The following is a 19,906-nucleotide window of genomic DNA, read 5'->3' on the forward strand; positions in this document are numbered from 1 at the left end:
TTTCATTTTGTGAAAAATTTTAAAATTTTGGCGAACTTAGAGAAAATGTCAAATGAAATTTTACAAAAAAAACATATTGAATTTATTAAAAAATTCAGTGCACAGCTACATAGAAGAAACAGATATTAATCTTGTTCCGCCCCTGGGTGTATAATATGGGGAAGAGGTGTTAACAGATAGAAATTTCAAAAATCCTTTATTTCTTTGGTTGGAGAGTACCTGTTTGAAAGAGAAGGGATGATGTTCTCCGTTCCAAAATATAATGACTTTTAGACTTGATTAAAGTCAGATATTTTTATTTTTGACCAATAATATTTTCAAAACTAACTAATTTTAAATAAAAGATAACATGCTATGATAGTTGGTCAAAGTTTAGAAGGTTTGATTTGAAAAAATCCAAAAATAGCTATATTTTTTAATAGAGGAAGTAGAGGGCAAACTCTCACCTATGACTTACCATATATCGAGAGATTCTGAGTGGACGGAATTTGTACTTTTAGATTTTGCTCTTAAATTAACCTAACATCGAACTCAAATTCCTTCTTAAACTCCCTCTCTCGACAAATTGCTTCACAATCCAAATAAGACACGAGATTAAAAGTTAAACTCCCGTGTTAATTCCGCCCGTCAACTTCCATTTCCACGACTGCTAGTTTCCCATGTCCCTTCTTATCAATTGCCAAACACACATGATAAAGTTAAAATACTGTTTCTTTTTTTAAGCTTTAGTAAACTCAAAGCATTACTTTCCAAACGGCAAGAGCAACATCTTATAAGAATTTAGTAAATATCTACATATATATTATATCTAAATGTATAATAAAGTCTATCGGAGAGATTGTTATATGGATTAGTTGTGTTGATTTGTTATAGTGTGGACGTGGGCTCGCTTGGTATGCAGAATTTCGTCGCTAGCTCTTGGATTGCAGATCGGCTACAGCTATTGGTACTATGCACAAAATCAAGGCGCCTCCGTGCTCCTGATCCTATGCGTCAGATACAGGAAACTGCGGGCCACATCTTCACCGGGTGCTTCCTGCCCAAGCAAATTTTTTTGATTCGTTGGTAGCTGTCGCCACACTCCTCTGTTGGTCATGTGGAAGCTTCCGTCTGGAGGCGAATTGTCAAGCAATGTCACCCGTCTTCTTTATTCTATAGTCTTCATTACATCGCTTTCAAAACATTTTGGAGTGCAAAAAAGTACTCATCGTGTTTTTCATTACATCGCTTTCAAAACATTTTGGAGTGCAAAAAATCGACGCAGATGATCACTGTGCTCTGTGCATCAGATTTAAAGCACAACACTCGCTACTAGAGAAATATTCCCATTCAGCTCATCCGTGCCGGACATACTAGAACCAGCACGGATAAGTCAACTATGTCTGGATTTCCAGCGACACCTCTCGTATCAAGCAATTCGAAAGTTCGTAACTTTTACATACGTACTCGAACGGACATCAACTTTATATGAAAATTGTTGGTTTCAATAAGATCTAAAACTTTGCAGTCGAAGGTTTTTAATTCAGGTCATTTAGATGCTCAGAAAATGTGGTTTCAGATTGTATTTTTGTTAGTGCCACTTAAAGATACCAAACACTAGTACACGGATATATAGGACGAAAGTACAGGACAAACAAATTATCTTTGTGTGCATGTTATAATACACCTTACTTGTAACGCTTAGTCACAAACTCACAATGCAACTGTAACTTTTCCACGGCAAAGCTAGTCAAACCAAAATGCAAGAGCTCTTAGTTTACTTGTCATGAGCTGATCGATCTTTTATTTATATCCGTAGAATCACCAGGTAAACTGATAACAAAGAAGAGCCTTGTATTTACCCTAAGGCTAGTGGGAAGTGTACTTGTGTTTCTAGTTCTATATAGTATATATGCATGACATATTGCTAATCAGAAATAATATTCCAATACTTGAGGCTGTTAAATCTTCATTAAGAAACTCTTCATTAAGAAAGAGTTTCTGAATGAAAGATTTAGAAGAGACTATATATTTTGGGCATAAAGGTTTATTGAGATAGATCAAATAGGTTAATTGGATTAAGACAAGAGACGTACATTGATATGATATTGAATCGGTTCAATATGCAAGATTCTAAGAAAGGTTTGTTGCCAATGTCACATGGCATTACTCTTAGCAGGTATCAATGTCATACGACACTTGATTAGGAAGAAAAGGTGAGTGTGATTCCTTATACTTCGGCTATTGGATCCATCATATATGCCATGAGTTGGCACTCCTTAGCTTATACGAACTAATCCGTAAGCGCATGGATACCGATGTAGCTTTCACCATGGAGATTACCCGGGATATCAAATCCAAGGAACAATAAGCGCAACCAGCGCAACCAGACCTAGAACTATTCAACCAGACCCACAAGGGAGAAGAGGTAAGAGGGTAGAGGGCTTAACTTCAGTTAGCTGACTCTTTACCCAAATAACTTGCTATCTACTAACTTGATCTGCTTCGGCGGCTGTAAGAGGAAGGACTTCAGAAAAGGGTGAGAGAGGAGTCCAACGGCAACCTGCTACTACTGCTATGAAAACACCCGAATATAGTGGACTACGAGGGATGGACAGGGCTGTCACCACCTACCACCTACCACACTGTTTCATGGGGTCGAACACAACCCAAAATAACTATGTAATCTAGGCACCACGCCTACACTATTAAGTTACTGACTTCCGCCTCGCGCTAAGGCTAGAAGAAATCCCAAATGGATAGAACTTGCTACCCACGCAGACGAGGGATCTCGCAGATCAAATGAAGTAAGTAAACAAATTACTAAAAGTAAAGAGAAGTACTAGCGAGATACTGAAGATAAACGAGGAACTTACTAATAAAGCTTTATTCCACCGAGGTGGCTACAGAGTTGGAGTAGGATTGAGGGAATACGGCTCCTCTCCTAGCTTGGCCCCCACCCAAGCTCTCACCTCACACTCTCCCAATTCTACGCTAAGGTAGAGCAACAACACTAAGACTCTTCTTCTCTCCAAGGATGGTGTGTCTTGAATGGAGGGGTGGGCTGCCTTTTTATACGCTTTCAAGGTCGGTTCTTGCAGCGTAGCTTGTCTTGTAAGCAGGTATATTGGTTGATGTAACTTCCACGCGAAGATGGACATGTGACGTTACACCGGCTAGCCTAAGGAAGTTGCCATGTGTAACCGCCTTTCTTGTGGACGCTCCTAATAACTCCTGGAGGTCAGTAACGATTGAGTCTCTTTGAGGTTGAACAATTAGAGGTCGGCCGGCCTGGTCAAGGCCGGTCGGCCTGGCTCTGGATTCTCTCAACCCACCGTTGCACCAACTTGTTGATCAACACGTGCATGTGCTCCACGAAGGCGGTTTTGAGCCTACAGACCAAGGTAGTCGCTGCATGTGGTTCCATCAATCCATGGCTCAAGCCTTTCGACCGTAGGATGTATTTCTTTGTAATGTGCCAGTCAGGATGGCTTGGACTTGTGTTTGTGTGCATGCAGATGAACTTTGGGCCTGAAAGGCCACAGTTCCAGGCCGACCGGCCTAGGAGAGTGTCGGTGTTTTATCGGCTGCCCACCGAGGGGTATACCCAAGGTGGTAAGTTTAGGTGAGGAGACACCGAGATTAGGAACACGAAGGTGCAAGGAACACAAAACTTAGACAGGTTTGGGCCGCAAGATGCGTAATACCCTACATCCTGTATCGTGATTTGTATTGCCTTTAGTGTAGAATGATATGGAGATCTTATTTTGAGAGGGTCCCTATCCTCCCTTATATATCCGAGAGGCCAGGGTTACAAAGATACTAACCAATACCAGCTAAGGAATCGTACCAGAACATATCTCGAGTAGATTCCTTCTGTATCGGTTAGCTTTATCTCCTACTTAAACGGGATAAATAAGAGATAAATGAGATAAATAAGAGATAAGAAGGACTTAATCTCTTAAACCTCTTTTAAACTACGTTATGTACACAGTCCTGTGGCCCCGGGTCTGACAAGCTCCCGAGCTCTTCGTAGCTGAGTACTGCAGGCTTATCAAGTACTTTCAATGTAGTCTTCGACTTCTTTTGAAGCTCTGTCTTGAAGTCCTTCTTCGAGTACTTACTTAGCTGCATTGAAGCTATGAGGTGCTCATGCCCCGAATTATATTTTTAATATGGTGTGCGATTGAAAAATCGCACTCCATATGGAGTAGCCCCCGAGCCTTAGGTTGAATCGGAGAATCAGGTTGAAGGTCGTATTAGTATGAAATCCTCCTTACTTTTCAAATAAATTTGAAAAATAAGTAGTCGATGCCACGTACCCCGCAGCCCCCGAGCCTTGAACACAAATCTCCCAGGTTTGGAAAAAAGGATCCAAGAATCGTGGCATTGGTATTACTCTGAAATCCCGAGAAAAACTCTTCGTCTTCTGCATAGTGAAATTAAGCCTCCCGCTAGTTTATTTAACCGCGTGGTGACTTAAGGTTTCTTCTGCACTCTCAGTCTTCATATGAGTCGTCTTCGAGTAGTTTTGCGGCGTCCAGCCCCTGAGCTTACGAGCCAGGAGAGCCAAAGAAGTCATGTCGAGTAGTGCACATCGCCCAGCCCCCGAGCCTGGGAGGGTTGTTGCCGAAGCTTGACCTGAAAAAAGACAATGCACACATTATGTAGCATAATGCGAAGATACCGAGTAGTACTCAGTAATAATGTGAAGACACCAAAATTTATTCGGGAGCTCTTTTTTAGGCCATTTAAATCTCCCGAGCAGTCCACCTGTTATGTTTAAGCACCTGGTCCTGTTTTAGCCGTTGCTCATAGCGTGTATGAGATCTTTATCTCGTGTACGCGTAGAGGCATTAGGCGTGACAGAAGAGCCGAGGTTTCACAGATTAAGGCATGTGCTACCCGAGTAGATTAGCGATCGTTAAGAGGAGACACACGCAGAAAGTAGTCGTCATGCGACGAAGAGGATGCGCAGTGCGCAAAGGTAGTCGCCGAAGTGTAGCTCTAGAGGGTTTCATGCCCATCGAGAGTCGTACACGGATAAGTAGTCGGCGAAGTGTAGCTCTGGAGGGTTTCATGCCCATCGAGAGTCGTACACGGATAAGTAGTCGGCGAGAGCGCGTGTGGCAACACGCAAAGATCTATACTTCCATAGGGTGTAGTCCCATGAAGCCTCCAGCACTCAGAACACAACCTTGTGGCGTAGCCTCCATAGTCAGTGTCCTAAGACCGTGGCAAAGCCGCCAGCACTCGGTGCATTAAGTCTGTGGCAGAGCCTTCAGTACTCGGTGCACCAAAGCTGTGGCTGTCGGTCTAGCATCCCAGGAGTAGTCGATCACGGCATAGCCCCTGAGGGTTTCATGCCCGTCAAGAGGCGTACCCAAAAAGGTAGTCGATCTTGCGGAAAATAAGTCGAGGAAAGGTATAAGTGACTTAGCTTGATTTGTGGATGATTGTCGATGAAGCCGTAGCGGTCGTCGATGGAGCCGTGACAGTTTGTTGGAGAAGCTTGACTAGTCAGAATCGACTCTAACTAGTTACTGATGTCGCGAGTTCCGCTCTTGACTAGTTTTGTAGTCGACACAAGTAGTCGAAGTAGTCAACATAGCCGTCGGCAGGTCGTCGAGCGTCCTCACGAAATTGAGGTAGTTGTTGGTGGACTACCGAGCGTCCTCGCGAGATCAAAGTAGTCGAACTAGTCCGAGTTGTCATTGAAAACGGATCTTGATAAAGTCTGAAAAGGTCCTTCAGGCTCGCCAGTGGATCTTCGATGCACACCCCTACCTGGCGCGCCAGCTGTCGGTGTTTTACCGGCTGCCCACCGAGAGGTATACCCAAGGTGGTAAGTTTAGGTGAGGAGACACCAAGATCAGGAACTCGAAGGTGCAAGGAATACAAAACTTAGACAGGTTCGGGCCGCAAGATGCGTAATACCCTACGTCCTGTATGGTGATTTGTATTGCCTTTGGTGTAGAATGATCTGGAGATCTTGTTTTCAGAGGGTCCCTGTCCTCCCTTATATATCCGAGAGGCCAGGGTTATAAGGATCCTAACCAATACCAGCTAAGGAATCGTACCAGAATATATCTCGAGTAGATTACTTCTATATCGGTTAGCTTTATCTCCTACTTAAACAGGATAAATAAGAGATAAATGAGATAAATAAGAGATAAGATGGACTTAATCTCTTAAACCTCTTTTAAACTATATTATGTACACAGTCCCGTGGCCCCGGGTTTGACAGAGAGGCTGGACGATCTGGGATTTCTCCCAATTTAGCCTAATTTTGGATAGTGAGCTCCTGAAATCAAATAATCACCAAAACTAGTGGAACTCATCAGGGTTAATGGTTTTAGCATGATTATGGCGATGAAAGTATGAAATTCGGAGAAATGTTGGTGGTAAAAATCATAGAAATCGAACGCCAACATGATGCTTTGCACACGTCCAGATGTCTCCTATGTTCTAGGTGTTACGAGAAGGTGTTAATTAAATTGTGGTAACGCTCATTGACTATTTGTAAAGAGCATCCTTAAGTAAGAATCCTTAAGTAAAGGACTAAGAATATATGTTCTTAGTATATGGGAGTGAACAAGAGCTCGTTGTAAGAGGTTACATCAATACTAGCTTCCAAACAGATAAGGATGATTGCATATCGCAGTCCGGTTTTATGTTCTGGCACTTCTGGCTTAATGGAGGGGCTGTTAGCTGGAAAAATGCAAGAAGGTTACGCGGAGCTTCACATCTGCCAAGTTGGCGAACGTGATCAGAGGTCCTCGGAGAGTTGTCCTCCGCTCTTCTCCAAAGTCAAATGAAACTATACGTTTGGGAGCAGGATCAAAGTTGAGAAAGAAACAAAATATGCAATTCCATTAATGTCTGCTCTTTTGACCACATGAATACGATTTGTCCCGGACAGCCTAGCCTTTTGGTTGCTCTCCATGGGAACTGTTTCTAGCTGCTTCCATTGAGGGTACGGTGAAGATTTCAAAAATCTGTTCATCGTGGAAGGAAAAACTGGCAAATACATGAAGGACCTTGCACTCCCCGGTTGAGGCAACCTGCGTGAACAAAACCATGTTGCTGTGATCACTGGTGTCCAGTTCGTGCGCCATGTGTTCTTCTACTAATCATTCGGGCAAAGCATAGAGTACACAGTGATGAGGACATCATCAAGATTGATACGCACAAGCCATGCCTTTCGCCAAGTTGCAAGTCATCATCAACTTGGACTCCATGTTCGGTTCCACCCTCGATAGAATCGGGCCACATCTCCCTCATACGATAGCGAAATGAGACGTTCTTTGATGCGTTAGAAAGCTAATGATGGAAGCTTTCTTTTGGCTTTGGTCCAAGGCCCAAAAGGTTGGTGGATCATTCTGTGCAACCACGACGAGGTGCCGTCACCAGTTTTGGGCCTTAACGGTCTTTGTACCATGTCGGGCCTTAAGCCCATGTTGTGGGCGCCCCCTCTAGTCACCCCCAACCCTAGCTTCGTCCCTCTTGGGTATAAACTCAGTAGCCACCGCCACATTAAGGCTTGCAGGAAAAAGCCTTCTTGGCAAGGTTAATCGAGCTGTGCTTGATTGATAGCCAACGGAGCAGCGGTGTAACGGTTGCAGGGTTTTGAATCACGTCTGATTAGAAACCCGGATCGCCAACGTCAAGATTCCACTAATCGAATTTACCATACCTATCAGCAGATCGGGTCAGTGCTACATCAAGTGGTATCATTCAGGTTAACCGAGAGGTATATCTTCGTGTTTCCCTTTAGATTTATCTCATTTTCATTACCTACCGTCCACAAAAAGCCAAAAAAATTCACTTTCGCCACTGTCCTATCACCTGTTTTAGCCTTTGCAATTTCATTTTAGATTTGCTTTGTTGAGTTGGTGTCCATGGTCGAGTCTTATTGCTGGTTTAGTGTGTTCGTAACCGTAGTTCAATCGCCTGCCGTTGTTTTTGTTTCCGCCGCTATCCCATCCATCTTTACCAAAATAACAAGTCGAGCCCTCACGTTACTGACTTGCCCTTGCTAGCCGCCTTGTGTGAACTCTCGCTGCGCAAGCCCTAGATAGGTTGCAAACCGCCTTGTGTGTTTTCATCTTGCATCGCAATCCTCCTTCTTTCATCTGGCGATACATATTGCTGCATACACCAGGGAAGCTTTTCCCTAGAGTGTTCGCTTGCTGAGACATTTTGCTCAGCCATGTTTCTATGTTGGCGAATAGGGACACTTTGCCCTATCCAAACCGACGTGTTTTGCCTTATTTTTAACCTCCAAAAACACTAATTCGGAGACTCTTTCTTAAAATAGGCATAACTTTATGCTCGTAACTCGGATTGGGGTGAACTGTTTCTTGAAATCATGTGAAATTAAATTTTGCACCTGAAACTTTTTCGGGTTCCATCTTGTGTGATCCCTGTTTGGAGAAAAATATTAGAAAAAATATTTAAAAATAAAAAGTTGCAAAAAATAACGACGGGAGGAAAAATTAGGGGAAAAGAGAAACACAGTTGCATGAGTTGCTGGTTGCCTGTTCTTTAAGTTCTATCCATCGTCTTTTGTTCCATCTTGTTATGCTATGTCTAGGGACACGTCTTAGCCAGCAACTGTGACTAGTACTTCGGATACTTATTGAACTTTGCTAATCTGCTTTCGATAATTGTTGTTCCTTGCTGTCATATTGTGCCTACCCAAAGCTACACATATACATTTGTAAGTACAGGTTCACCTTGCAACTGTTACACTTCATCTTGAAAATAGATTGTACTGCCTTGTTGGCTTTGGTAAGAACACTTGCAAGATGGTGGTAAGCCGCTTGAGATATTGCATTCCGCTTTCACCACCACCTGGTAGCTATTAGTTGATAGGGATAATACCTTGGTGTTGTCTTTTGCTGTCTCCTAACCATGTTAGGATCAGGAAAAGGAGTGGAGTTCCCTTCAAACTTCAACGAGTGTGTGTCTTGGGATGAGCTTACGAGGCTTCTTGATGACTAGCGCACCTACATCAATGGGAAATTTGATGAGTTGATACGCACTGTTAATAGTCTGGTAACCCGGATTGAACATGTTGAACAGCGGCCTCCTCCATGGCGGCCCCGACAATAACCAACTGATGGTGAGGTGGATGAGGAGGATGATGATGATGACGATGACCTTGATGCTAATGCGCGCAATAAGGACCGTCTTTGGTGTAATTGTCATGGTACGGAAGTAATCAAAATCGTGGTAATAATGATCATTTTTCTAAAACAAAGTTTACCATGATTCCTTTTGCTGGTAATGCTGATCTGGAGTCTTATTAGATTGGGAACTTGCTGTTCAACAAAAATTTAATTCTCATTTAGTTCCTGCTGAGCATAGAGTTAGACTTGTTACTAGTATCCTGATCTTTGCAATGTTCTTAACAATGCTATACCTCAGACTTGGAATGCTTTAATGTGTTACATATGAAATCTCGCTTTCTACCTCGTTATTATCAACATGATTTGCATTTGAAGTTGCAAACTTTAGATCAGGGTGATATAGGAGTAGAGGAATATTATCAGAAGCTAATTATTGGGTTAGCATGTTGTAATATACATGAGGATGATCAGGATACTTGAGCTATATTTTTTGGTGGATTGCATCGTAATAAACAGGATATTCTTGATTATAAAGAATAGACCAGGTTTAGCCAATTGTATCATCTTGATCTTAAAGTTAAAAGGAAAGTACACGACAACGACAACAATATACTTTAAGATCCAACACTGGAGGATCTTTTCCGCAGCGTTCCGACCTCGACAAGCTCAAGGTACGTGTTGCTAAGCCACCAGCGACACCGCCTGCTACTACACCAACTTCCGAGGTGAGTAATGTGTCTTATGTGCAGTCCCAACAGCAAAAGCAGGTTGTTCCTACTGGAGCTTCATCGAGCCGCTCCACCAACATTGTGTGCCACCACTGCAAGGGCATGGTACACGTCATGAAGGATTGCCTGAGTCATTGTGCATTCATTGCTACTAATGATGGCGGATATGTAAGTGCTAGTGATGTTGAAGATGATTTGGCTCTTACTGCTAACCATGTTGCAAATTTGGATAGTGAAGGAGAGGCCATTGATCCTATGACTGTTGCTGCGGATTACAAATCTATACCTTTGCAGCGTGTGTTGAGTATACAGGTTGAGCACGAACCAGAGAAGTTACAATGCCATAATTTGTTCCACACGTTTCTCATTGTCAAGGATTGTTGTGTCTGTACAATAATTGATAGTGGAAGCTGCAACAACTTGGTTAGTTTAGATTTGGTCAAGAAGTTTGGCTTGACCACACGTGCTCATTCCAAACCTTATCACCTTGAATGGCTCAACAATAATGGTAAGGCAAAGGAAACTCGATCAGCAAGAATACACTTTTTCATTGGCTCATGTCATGATTATGCTGATTTTGATGTTGTACCTATGCAAGCATGTTCGCTTTTATTAGGTCATCCATGGGAATATGATAATGATGCTTTACACCATAGAAGAACTAATACATATACTTTGATGCATAAGGGCAAAAAAATTATTTTACTTCCCTTAACACCTGCTGAAATTGTAAAACATGACAAAGAACTTGCTGAAATTTCTCAAATGATCATGCTTTACACCCATCTGGTGTTATATCCCAAGAGATTAAGTTGAAGGGAGGATCTTTAATTTCTAAAACAATTCTAAATGCTAAAAATCAGCACCATGCCGTACCATGCTTTGCAGACATGTTTCATTTTCACATGATCATAATCCTATGTCTAGCAATTTGTGTCCTGCTGTCACTAATATTTTGTAGGAGTTTGATGGAGGAATGGAGTCGAGGATGACTCCAATTCAAGAAGGGGTGGATTATGAAAACATCATCAAGGTGGATACACAGGAGCCATGCCCTTCGCCAAGTTGGAAGTCATCATCAACTTAGGCTCCACGTTCGGTTCAGATTCAGCACACCACCCTGGACGGAATCGGCCACATCTCCCTCATACGACAGCAAAATAAGGCGTTCTTTGATGCATTGGAAAGCTAGTGACGAAAGCTTTCTTTTGGTTCTTGTACTAGCTCCAGAAGGTTCGTGGATCATCCTGTGCAACCACAACAATATCCTGCATCACCAGTTTTGGGCCTTAACTGTCTTTGTATCGTGTCGGACCTTAAACCCATGTTGTGGGCGCACCCCCTAATCGCCCCCAACCCTAGCTTCATTCCTCTTGGGTATAAACTCAGTAGCCGCCACCATATTAGGGTTTGTATTTTGTTTAGTTCTAGTTTTCCATTAAGAAACAGACATCTTTCATTGTAACTGTAACATTGAGTCCTTTTGCTGTGAATCAGGGCCCCAGTTCTTGTTCAACACCACTGTGGTGATTAGTTCTTTTATGTTCAGAGCTTGAACCCCATATTCATCTTTGCTTCATATTCATCTGCAATTTTAGATTGCGCGTTTATCCATTTTTGCTTGTGTTCTTCAATTCGCTAGCAGGGAAAAGCCTCCTTGGCAAGGTCAATCGAGTTGTACTTGGTTTATAACCAACAGAGCAGTGGTGTAATGATTGCAGGGGTTTGAATCACATCTGATTTGTAACCCGGATTACCAACATCAGGACTCCACCAATCAAATTTACCATACCTATCGGAAGAATGGGCCAGTGCTTCATCAAACAGCTCCGGGGGTTGAGCAATCGGAAGCATCTGTTGCCCCTCTTCACGCCACCCACTCGCTGTCAGCCAACATGGGGGAGTTGGAGTCTGGAGCACCTTGGATTGGCGGCGATGGCGGCCTGGTGGGGATTGGGCGATTGGGGACTAGGGAGGTGGGATGACGGCATTGGCTGCTGATTTGCTGAAGCGAGCCAAACTTGTGGGCCGTGGTGGGCACTTTCAATCAGCCCACAACATTGGTAACAATAGGAATTCTTTGGGCCAAATACTGTACATGGAGGGTTCACACATAGTGGTGCTAGTTCTATTAAAACATCAACATACTAAATCCGTACAATCACGCTGCTTAATTTATGGTGGCGCAACGGTTGTTCTGGCACCAGCGGTGCATGAAGCGAGCAAAGAACGGGTAGAGGAGTTCTAAGAAGCGAGCAGGGAACATCCAAGCGGCCGCCCCAACCCGTGCTCGTCGCCCCTTGCCGCCCGCATTACCCGCATGTACTTGACATCCTACAAGATCAGCCATGGTTGAAATATCATGGATGAAATTGTCCGTGTACCCAGCGATGGAGAACACTATGGCCAGCATCGTGTGATGCTTCATGCACTAGTGCACCACCACCATGGATAGGGCGGACTCGACAGTCACCTCCGTCATGCCCGGGAGGAGGAAGTTGTATTGGGATGAGGTTATTGGGGAACTGTAAAAGCATCTCTCGTAATAATCCATAAAAGCGGTATTGGAACATCCCAATACTATGTTATTGGGAGATGTTTATTGAAAAACTGCTCAAGATGCTCTTACTTTTCAATTCCAGGGTAAAGTTGTACAGTCATGGGAAGTTACGGAGCATGTGGCTAGGATTGTACCTCGTCATCGACACATCAACTCATGGAGCCATAACGATCCAAGACGATGAAGGTAACATCCATAAGGTAAATGGTCATCACTTGAAAATTTTCCTAGACAATGATAGAGCCATTAATGAAGATATAGACATGATTGAGCTAGTTGATCATGAATATGTGCTTGATTATGGGTCCTATAGGCCAATACCGACAGCTGGACCCATGTATATACCTTCTAGACTTCCTCTTGTTCTAACCAGAAAAGACCAAGGGTCAGCTAGGTCCAGCCCAGTTCGGCTGAACCAGGGTTGGCGCCCTAGCCGCCCAATCTTAGTAGGCCAGGCCTTTGACCCGTGTTGCACTCATGCACAGCAACCTCGTGGATTTTTGACAAGGAATTTAGGGTTTAACCACATCCTTTATAACCAAACCTAAAACCCTTATTCCTCCTTATCTTTCCCATCTACTGTTGCACCTCCAAGCCACCAAAAAACTATCCTTGCCTCCCGCTGCTATGGCTGACAAGGAAATCCAATCAATGCTCCCACACTGGCAAATAATCCCAACTCTGCTAAAACCTTCATGGAGGAGGCCTGCGCAATCACCATGGCACCCTTCACGCTCACACCGAGCGCTGCGAGGAACGAGAAGTTGAGGGGCACCACCTTTGGGTCGGCCGAATCCCGACCGAACCAGGGATGGGCCTCCTCAGCACCCCATTTTGGTGAACATGAGCCCTCACCAAGAAGAGGTTAGAGAGAGCAGGATCGGGATCAACGACTGCACAGAAGGCCCTCAAGGGAAGTTCTCGAGACAATAAAGGTCAAGCTCTTCCAAGATGAGAACACCCCCGGGCCGAGGTTCAAACCATACGAGAAGTACATGGGATCCTTGCTGACTAAAGATGGAGATGTATCTGCCACAACTATAGGAGAGAAAAGATATCTCCAGATGATCCACCACCAAAGCCACGTCTTAGGATTTGGGGAGTACGTCCATAGGCCAAGAAAGAAGATAAGGGTAAAGGGCTAGCTAATTCCCCAATGATTATGTCCGAAGAGGACCTCACATCCTTAATAAGAAACCTACAGCTGAAAAATAGGAAGTTGAGCCTCTCCCTAAAAGAGTAGAAGTTGGTGATCAACAATATTTACGATGACTTCGGATGTTCCATAACGGACTGAATGATAGTATGAATCATTTGGCACGGTCCGTACGGGAGAGAGGTGACTAGGATGATATGTCATCTAAGGACCTTAAGTTTAGTTAAGCGGGCCCTTAGTTTAGGTTTGTTTCCCTTCATTCACTTTATTTCATTAATTTTATTTTTATCATTGTAAGCACTCCCATGATTTGAATTGAATAAAACTTTGGCTCCCTGGTGTTAATGCAAGCAGAGCCCTTTGACATTTACTCTTTTGTTTTGCTTTGATTGAATAAGATAGGATCGAAAAAAAGTGTGGGGGGGGAGATTCTCATGACAGTTTGATGTATACACGCTGTAAATATCCCTACACGTCACGTGCACCGCAGGATGAACCCATACGCTCAAAGCCAGAATGAGCAGGCACATGCCCCCTCGGCCTCTCCTCGCTCCAGCTCCTCGGTTTGCACGTCCTCACTGGTTTTCTCCTTGCCTCATGAGTTTTAAACATGATTTCAATGCTCAAGTTAAAATGTTTAAACTCAAATAAAAGCCTGAAAGCTTGACTCGATGGTTCATGCATAAGTTTTATTTTTTACTGAACCTGAATTTGTGAACCAAATCCTAGGGAACCCATGATGTTTAAGTTGTTGATTAACGTGATATGGCTTGATACAAGTGTCCATACCTGCTCTTGTTGCTTGATTGGGAATTTTACTTCAAAAAGAGAAAAATATTCGATGGCTTACTTTCCCTTGTATCTATCCTACCAAAGCCATATGTCGATTTACATTTGATAAAACTCTATAAATATGTGTCTTGCGGTTACTTTGAGCTCAATCAAATATTCTGACCCTAAGGAGATACTCTTCATTACTTGTTTGATCAAGATCACTTACATGAGCAAACTTCTGCACTTGAAGTTAGCCACCATGCTCCACAAAATAAATATGTTCTCTCTCCAGTATTTGTGACAAAAAGAGATATGAGCTAAAAAAAGAAATAGCCATGCCCTCAAAAAGAATTCACAAAGGTAGAGAGATCATACGGAAAGGAGTCCACATCCATCCATCCACCACACGTGCACTATCTTGATCAACTTGTATGATGTATTGTCTCTATGGATCCAATCTTTGATTATGCAACACATGTATACATAAAGATAGGGAGGGAAAGGCAAAGCTTTGGTGAGATACACACACATGAGCGATCAAGAGATTTTTGAAAGGGGTAAGACCATTGATGATTTCTATTCAAAATCCTTTTCAAAACCCCAATCCAGTAGCTGAAAAGGGAAGGAGCTTGAATCAACATTGTTTCGTCCTTCAACCACCTGCAACATCATGGTAGACACTTCAAAGTTTACGAGTAAAGTTAAGGTGTAGAATAACATTTATGCATGAGTCTTATCATGGAAGCCGTGTCCGTCTTAGTTCTATTCCTTCACTCAAGGACAAGGAAAGGACTAAGTGTGGGGGGTCTTGTTGACAATCATTACAGACCAATTTCGACCGTTAAATCCTGCAAATGGAATAAAATATGAGCTAGTATTAGAATAGGGCGTTTATCTAATGAATTCCACAAGTGCTGGTTCAAACATGTGGGCAGGTGAATTTGGGCTGGAAATGCATGACAATGGAAGCAAGATCCAAGGCAAAGCAACACCACCTAATCACGCGCAAGCACTTGGATCAAGGGGCCCACAAACCAGTCCAAACCGCCATAAAAACATGCCATGCACACATGCCTGCATGTGGACCCACTTGGCAGCCTCCCATCCAAAGGTGGTGGCCTTAGATCGGCCGAACCCCTGGTTCAGCCGAACCAGGGTGGGCCCACTAGCCACCGCCTTCCACATGTCGACTCCTCAGCGCTTGTCCAAGTGAAACCTACTACAAACCGACCTACACACCCCCTATAAATAGGGGGCTCTAAATGAGACACACATTCATATTGCTCTCTTACTCTGCCACTCTCAAATCTAAGCTCTAGCCTCATTCTAGAGGTGTAGCATTGCCTAGGCAGTGTTAGAAAATAGGGAGAGAGTGAGGGAAAGTCAGGGAAGTACCAGGTTTGTCGGCACTCTTCTCTAGCTTGTACCTCGACGGATGCTTATCAATCAAAGTAAATGATCATGATTTCCATTATGCGCTAGTTTCTTAAGTTAAGTAATACTTCTAGTCCCTTAGCTGTCCGCGGGATCATTGTTCACTAGTTTAATGGATGCTCTAGTCTAAGACTCCTGATAGAGATGGATTTTCTTAGCCATAGCAACAGTTAGTAAAAGATGGTGTAGACGTGGTGTCTAGACTAGACTTTACCTTTGGTTGTGGTATATCTTACGGTTAGTTGAGGTAGGTAACAGGTGGTGACAGCCCTGTTCACCCTTCGTAATCCTTCCTGTTCGGATATAGTGCAGCCGTATTACCGGAGCGATCTGGTTTTATCTAGAAAGAAGCTGGTAGCTCTAAGTAAACAATTAGGATAGTTCTATCTTACCTTAGGTTCTTAGCCTTAGGAATCCTCTCTACCCCTTTTCTCTATCTAGTGTAGTGTCTTTGGACGAGCTAGATGAACAGTAGATAATATATTCATGTTTCCCAGTGGATACGATACCCTAAAATACTCTAAAATACTCTTGGGTGAAAGCTACAACAATATCTGTATGCTTGTGGATTTATTTGTGATGTAAAAAATACCAACAGATTTTCAGTCATGTTTTCACCGAATTCGGAGGGAGCTGAGATGAACAACTCCTGGATAAAACCACTACATCCGGAGAATCTGCAAGGATAACATCACCATTACACCTACATGTTCACACTAATTTCGAGCATGTCACCTTCTTCAGTTTTCCCCTCCGGCCCATGCATTCACACCTTCTTACATGATCGATTAGATTTTCCGGTTCATCATTTTCCTAGGTCCCTCATTATAAGAAAATAGCCTAATTTTGTCGGTCAGAAACCATCGAAAATAGACTGAAAGCCGTCAAAAATATGTATTTTCATCGGCTCGTCCAGCCGACGAAAAAGATACAACTTGTTTCGTCGGTCTCAAAGACCGACGAAAATACTGGACACGCTCCAGTATTTTTGTCGGCAACCTAGCCGACGAAAATAATGGGCGCCTGCTAAAAAAAAGCAGCTGCATAGTAGCAATCATGAAACGCAATCATCCGTAAGCATCCATAAGCAGTTAATTAACATATCCATAAGCAGAATTATGAAATACATCATCACACAATCATCAAATACATCCAATAAGTGCAACTATAAAATTCATAGTCTAAATGACATATATATGTCAACGAAACGCAAAAACACAAATCAATGAGGGGTAATATTATGTCCGCTGCCGCCGTCACCTCCAGAAATATTACGCGCTGTCGATAGTGGCGTGGATGGGCTGCCAGAAACTCCTCGAGGATGACTACTCGTAGAACCCTGACTATAGACAAAGTTAAATGTATATAGTACATATATATATAAGAAAATTTGAGCATTGCTAGTTATACGAAAGAATTACCACTTGTGGAGATGGTAGATGCATGTATGGTATAAAAGTCGGCGGTGGTGGAGGAGGCGAAGGAAGAGGTGGAAAATTAAATTATGATCCAAGGGTAGCCACTAACATTTCCTAAAAACCGATAATAGATCAAGTATCTTATAGCATGAAAAGTGCATAAGGACTTGAAAAAATATCAAACTTGCATAGTACCTGAAGCTGTCGTTGCTGAGCGAAAAAATCTTGCATGTACTCGTGTTGTTGCCTTGCCCACTCCTCTTGCCTCTGCATCACCTCTCTATGCTGCCTTATCTCCTCCTGTAGTCGACTTTCCCTTTCCCTTTGGTAGCCCGAGAACTTTGAGAGGACTGAGAACGCATTGCCTCACTCAAAGCACCACTTGTATCAATAACGTCATTTAACATGCTGAACCCGCCATGCTTCTTCCCTCCCCCGCTTGAGTATAAGGCACCGACATCCACATCACTCCTCCTCCAATCGTACTCCTCACCATGACGTGCCACCATTTCATCACCATATCTCACCTACCATTCAGGCAACCAATAATAAGATAATATTCGAATTATCACTTAATTGAAATCAAATTATTTTACTAACCAGAGTCTGTGTGGTATTCTCACTGCAAAGCAACTTTGGCTGTGTAGGATCTGCGCCGTGGTGGCCTCGAATGTATGTCTCAATATAGCTCTGCGTCGTGGTGGCCTCGAATGTATGTCTCAATATAGCCGTGGTGGACCCTTAGTAACGATTGTGTCCTTGCGAAAGACATCTCTTTGACTCCTGAACAGGTGATCATGAGACAAGAACCGATGATGACAGTCAAAAAAGTAGAATTTGCCACCATATTTCAAACGAAAAGCATCTGTATCACCATGCATACCGGACAACATAGACGACCGTGCATGCTCCATCCCGAGAACATTCCATATGTAGAGAAATCATGAATAGACCAAAGAAATGCTACTCGCATGTTGAAGTATTCCTTCCCGCTGCTATCATACGTCCTAACTCCATTCCACAAGTCATGCAGCTCATCAATCAATGGTTGCATGAACATGTTCAAATGCTTACCGGGATTGTCAGGCCCAGGTATAATGAGCATCAAGAACACATACTCATCCTTCATGTATAATGATGGTGGAAGATTGTATGGAATTGTAATCACTAGCCAACATGAGTAGGGGGCAGCATTTGAGTTAAAGGGAGTGAAGCCATTAGTGGCCAACCCAACATGCACATTCTGGGTGTCACTTGCAAAACTTGGATCATAATGATCGAGGGCCTTCCAAGCCGTACCATCAGATGGATGACTTATGCATCCTGTATTATTATGAATTCCCTCTTTGTGCCATCTCATATGTTTTGTAGTCTTCTGAGATAGGTACAATCGTTGAAGCCTTGGTTTCAAAGGTAGGTACCGTAACACCATAACGGGCACACTTGTTATCTGCACACTTCCATCTTTGTTCACCACCTTCTTGTATCTGCACTTCTTATAAAATAAACAGTACTTAAGATTTTCATTTTTCTTCCAAAATAACATGCAATTGTTCTCACACACATGGATTTTCTGATAAGGCATCCCTAAACCAGCTAACAGCTTCTTTGAGTAGTAAAAGTCTTTTAGGAACTTGTGAGGTTTCGAAAGCATGTCCAAAATTAAGTCAACAAGATCATTGTAACAACTTACTGAAAAGTTGTACTTGGACTTTATAGCCATTAACCGTGTCATAGCAACAACCTATGATAAAGTAGTGGCCCTATGTAATGGTTCTTTTGATGATGCAAGCAGACCAAAATATTCCGCTACCTCAGCAGCATTCTCAACCTGTTGGATAAAATCATCCATCATTGCATCTATCCTATCTTCATTTTCCTCAAAGCTATCAACTAGGTTGTATGGCTCCTGCTCCTGTGACTCCCCATGCTCGTACCACCTCTTGTAATTCGGCATGAAACCAAACTTGTAGAGGTGACGCTCCATATCAATCTTGACTTGATGAGAACAATTCTAACACTTGTTACATGGACACTTTGCCAAACCACCGCCAGGAGACAAGGAAAATATATGATCAACAAAAGCTTGTGTGTTGACCATCCACTCTCACGTAGGCATTCTGTTACTTCTCCAACCATCATACATCCAACTTCGATCATCTCTCATTTTTCTCAAACTAGCTACTTCATAACGAAAGTGAGAAATGTTACTTCATTAACGATACTAAGCAAACAAAAATTATCAAGCATATGTAACACAAATATTTTTAGAGTAATACAGTTTCTGGCCTTAGAGTAATGGACAACAATGCATCACTAAGTTTAATAGTTATTCGATTAGTTCAAAACTAGCAGGAAAGAGAACGGGCAGGCATACCTGTGGGCCGCGGGGCCGGCGGCGGTGGGCGGCGGGGGGCCGCGGGGTTGGCGGTGGGGGCCCGCGGGGCCGCGGCGTGGGACCTCGGGGACGGTGGCGGGGGCTCGCAGGGCCGCGGCGTGGGACCTCGAGGGCAGCGGGGCCGCGGCAGGGACCTCGGGGGTTGCGGCGGGGACCGGCACCGGTGGGCCGCGGGGCGGCGGCAGGGGGGCCGGGGGGCAGCGCCGGTGGCCACTGCTGCGGCGGCGGCGGTGGCAGCGGGGCGCTGGGGCGGGGGCGGCTTGTGTAAGCAGGACAACCAAATCGTGGGGAGGTAGGTACTTAGGGCACCGCTATTTTCGTCGGC

General features: G+C 43.5%; 1 protein-coding gene across 1 annotated transcript; it reads left to right on the forward strand.

Annotated features, from left to right (window-relative positions):
• Positions 1-12,288: 12,288 nt before the first annotated feature.
• LOC112898077 (spidroin-1-like) lies at positions 12,289-19,877 on the forward strand. The gene is made up of 3 exons (XM_025966479.1): positions 12,289-12,368; positions 12,484-12,601; positions 19,539-19,877. Exons 1-3 carry the CDS (start codon positions 12,289-12,291, stop codon positions 19,875-19,877), a joined length of 537 nt encoding a protein of 178 aa, XP_025822264.1.
• Positions 19,878-19,906: the final 29 nt, after the last annotated feature.

The sequence above is a fragment of the Panicum hallii genome, chromosome 6, assembly GCF_002211085.1.
Source record: "Panicum hallii strain FIL2 chromosome 6, PHallii_v3.1, whole genome shotgun sequence".
NCBI lineage: Eukaryota > Viridiplantae > Streptophyta > Magnoliopsida > Poales > Poaceae > Panicum > Panicum hallii.

Excerpts from the sequence above, each read along its gene's own strand:
- LOC112898077 (XM_025966479.1), top strand. The coding sequence starts at position 12,289 with ATGGATAGGGCGGACTCGACAGTCACCTCCGTCATGCCCGGGAGGAGG. Across the intron at positions 12,369-12,483 it reads GATGAGGTTATTGGGGAACT|GGTAAAGTTGTACAGTCATG; the intron begins GTAAAAGCATCT and ends TTTCAATTCCAG. Across the intron at positions 12,602-19,538 it reads ATGAAGGTAACATCCATAAG|GAAAGAGAACGGGCAGGCAT; the intron begins GTAAATGGTCAT and ends CAAAACTAGCAG.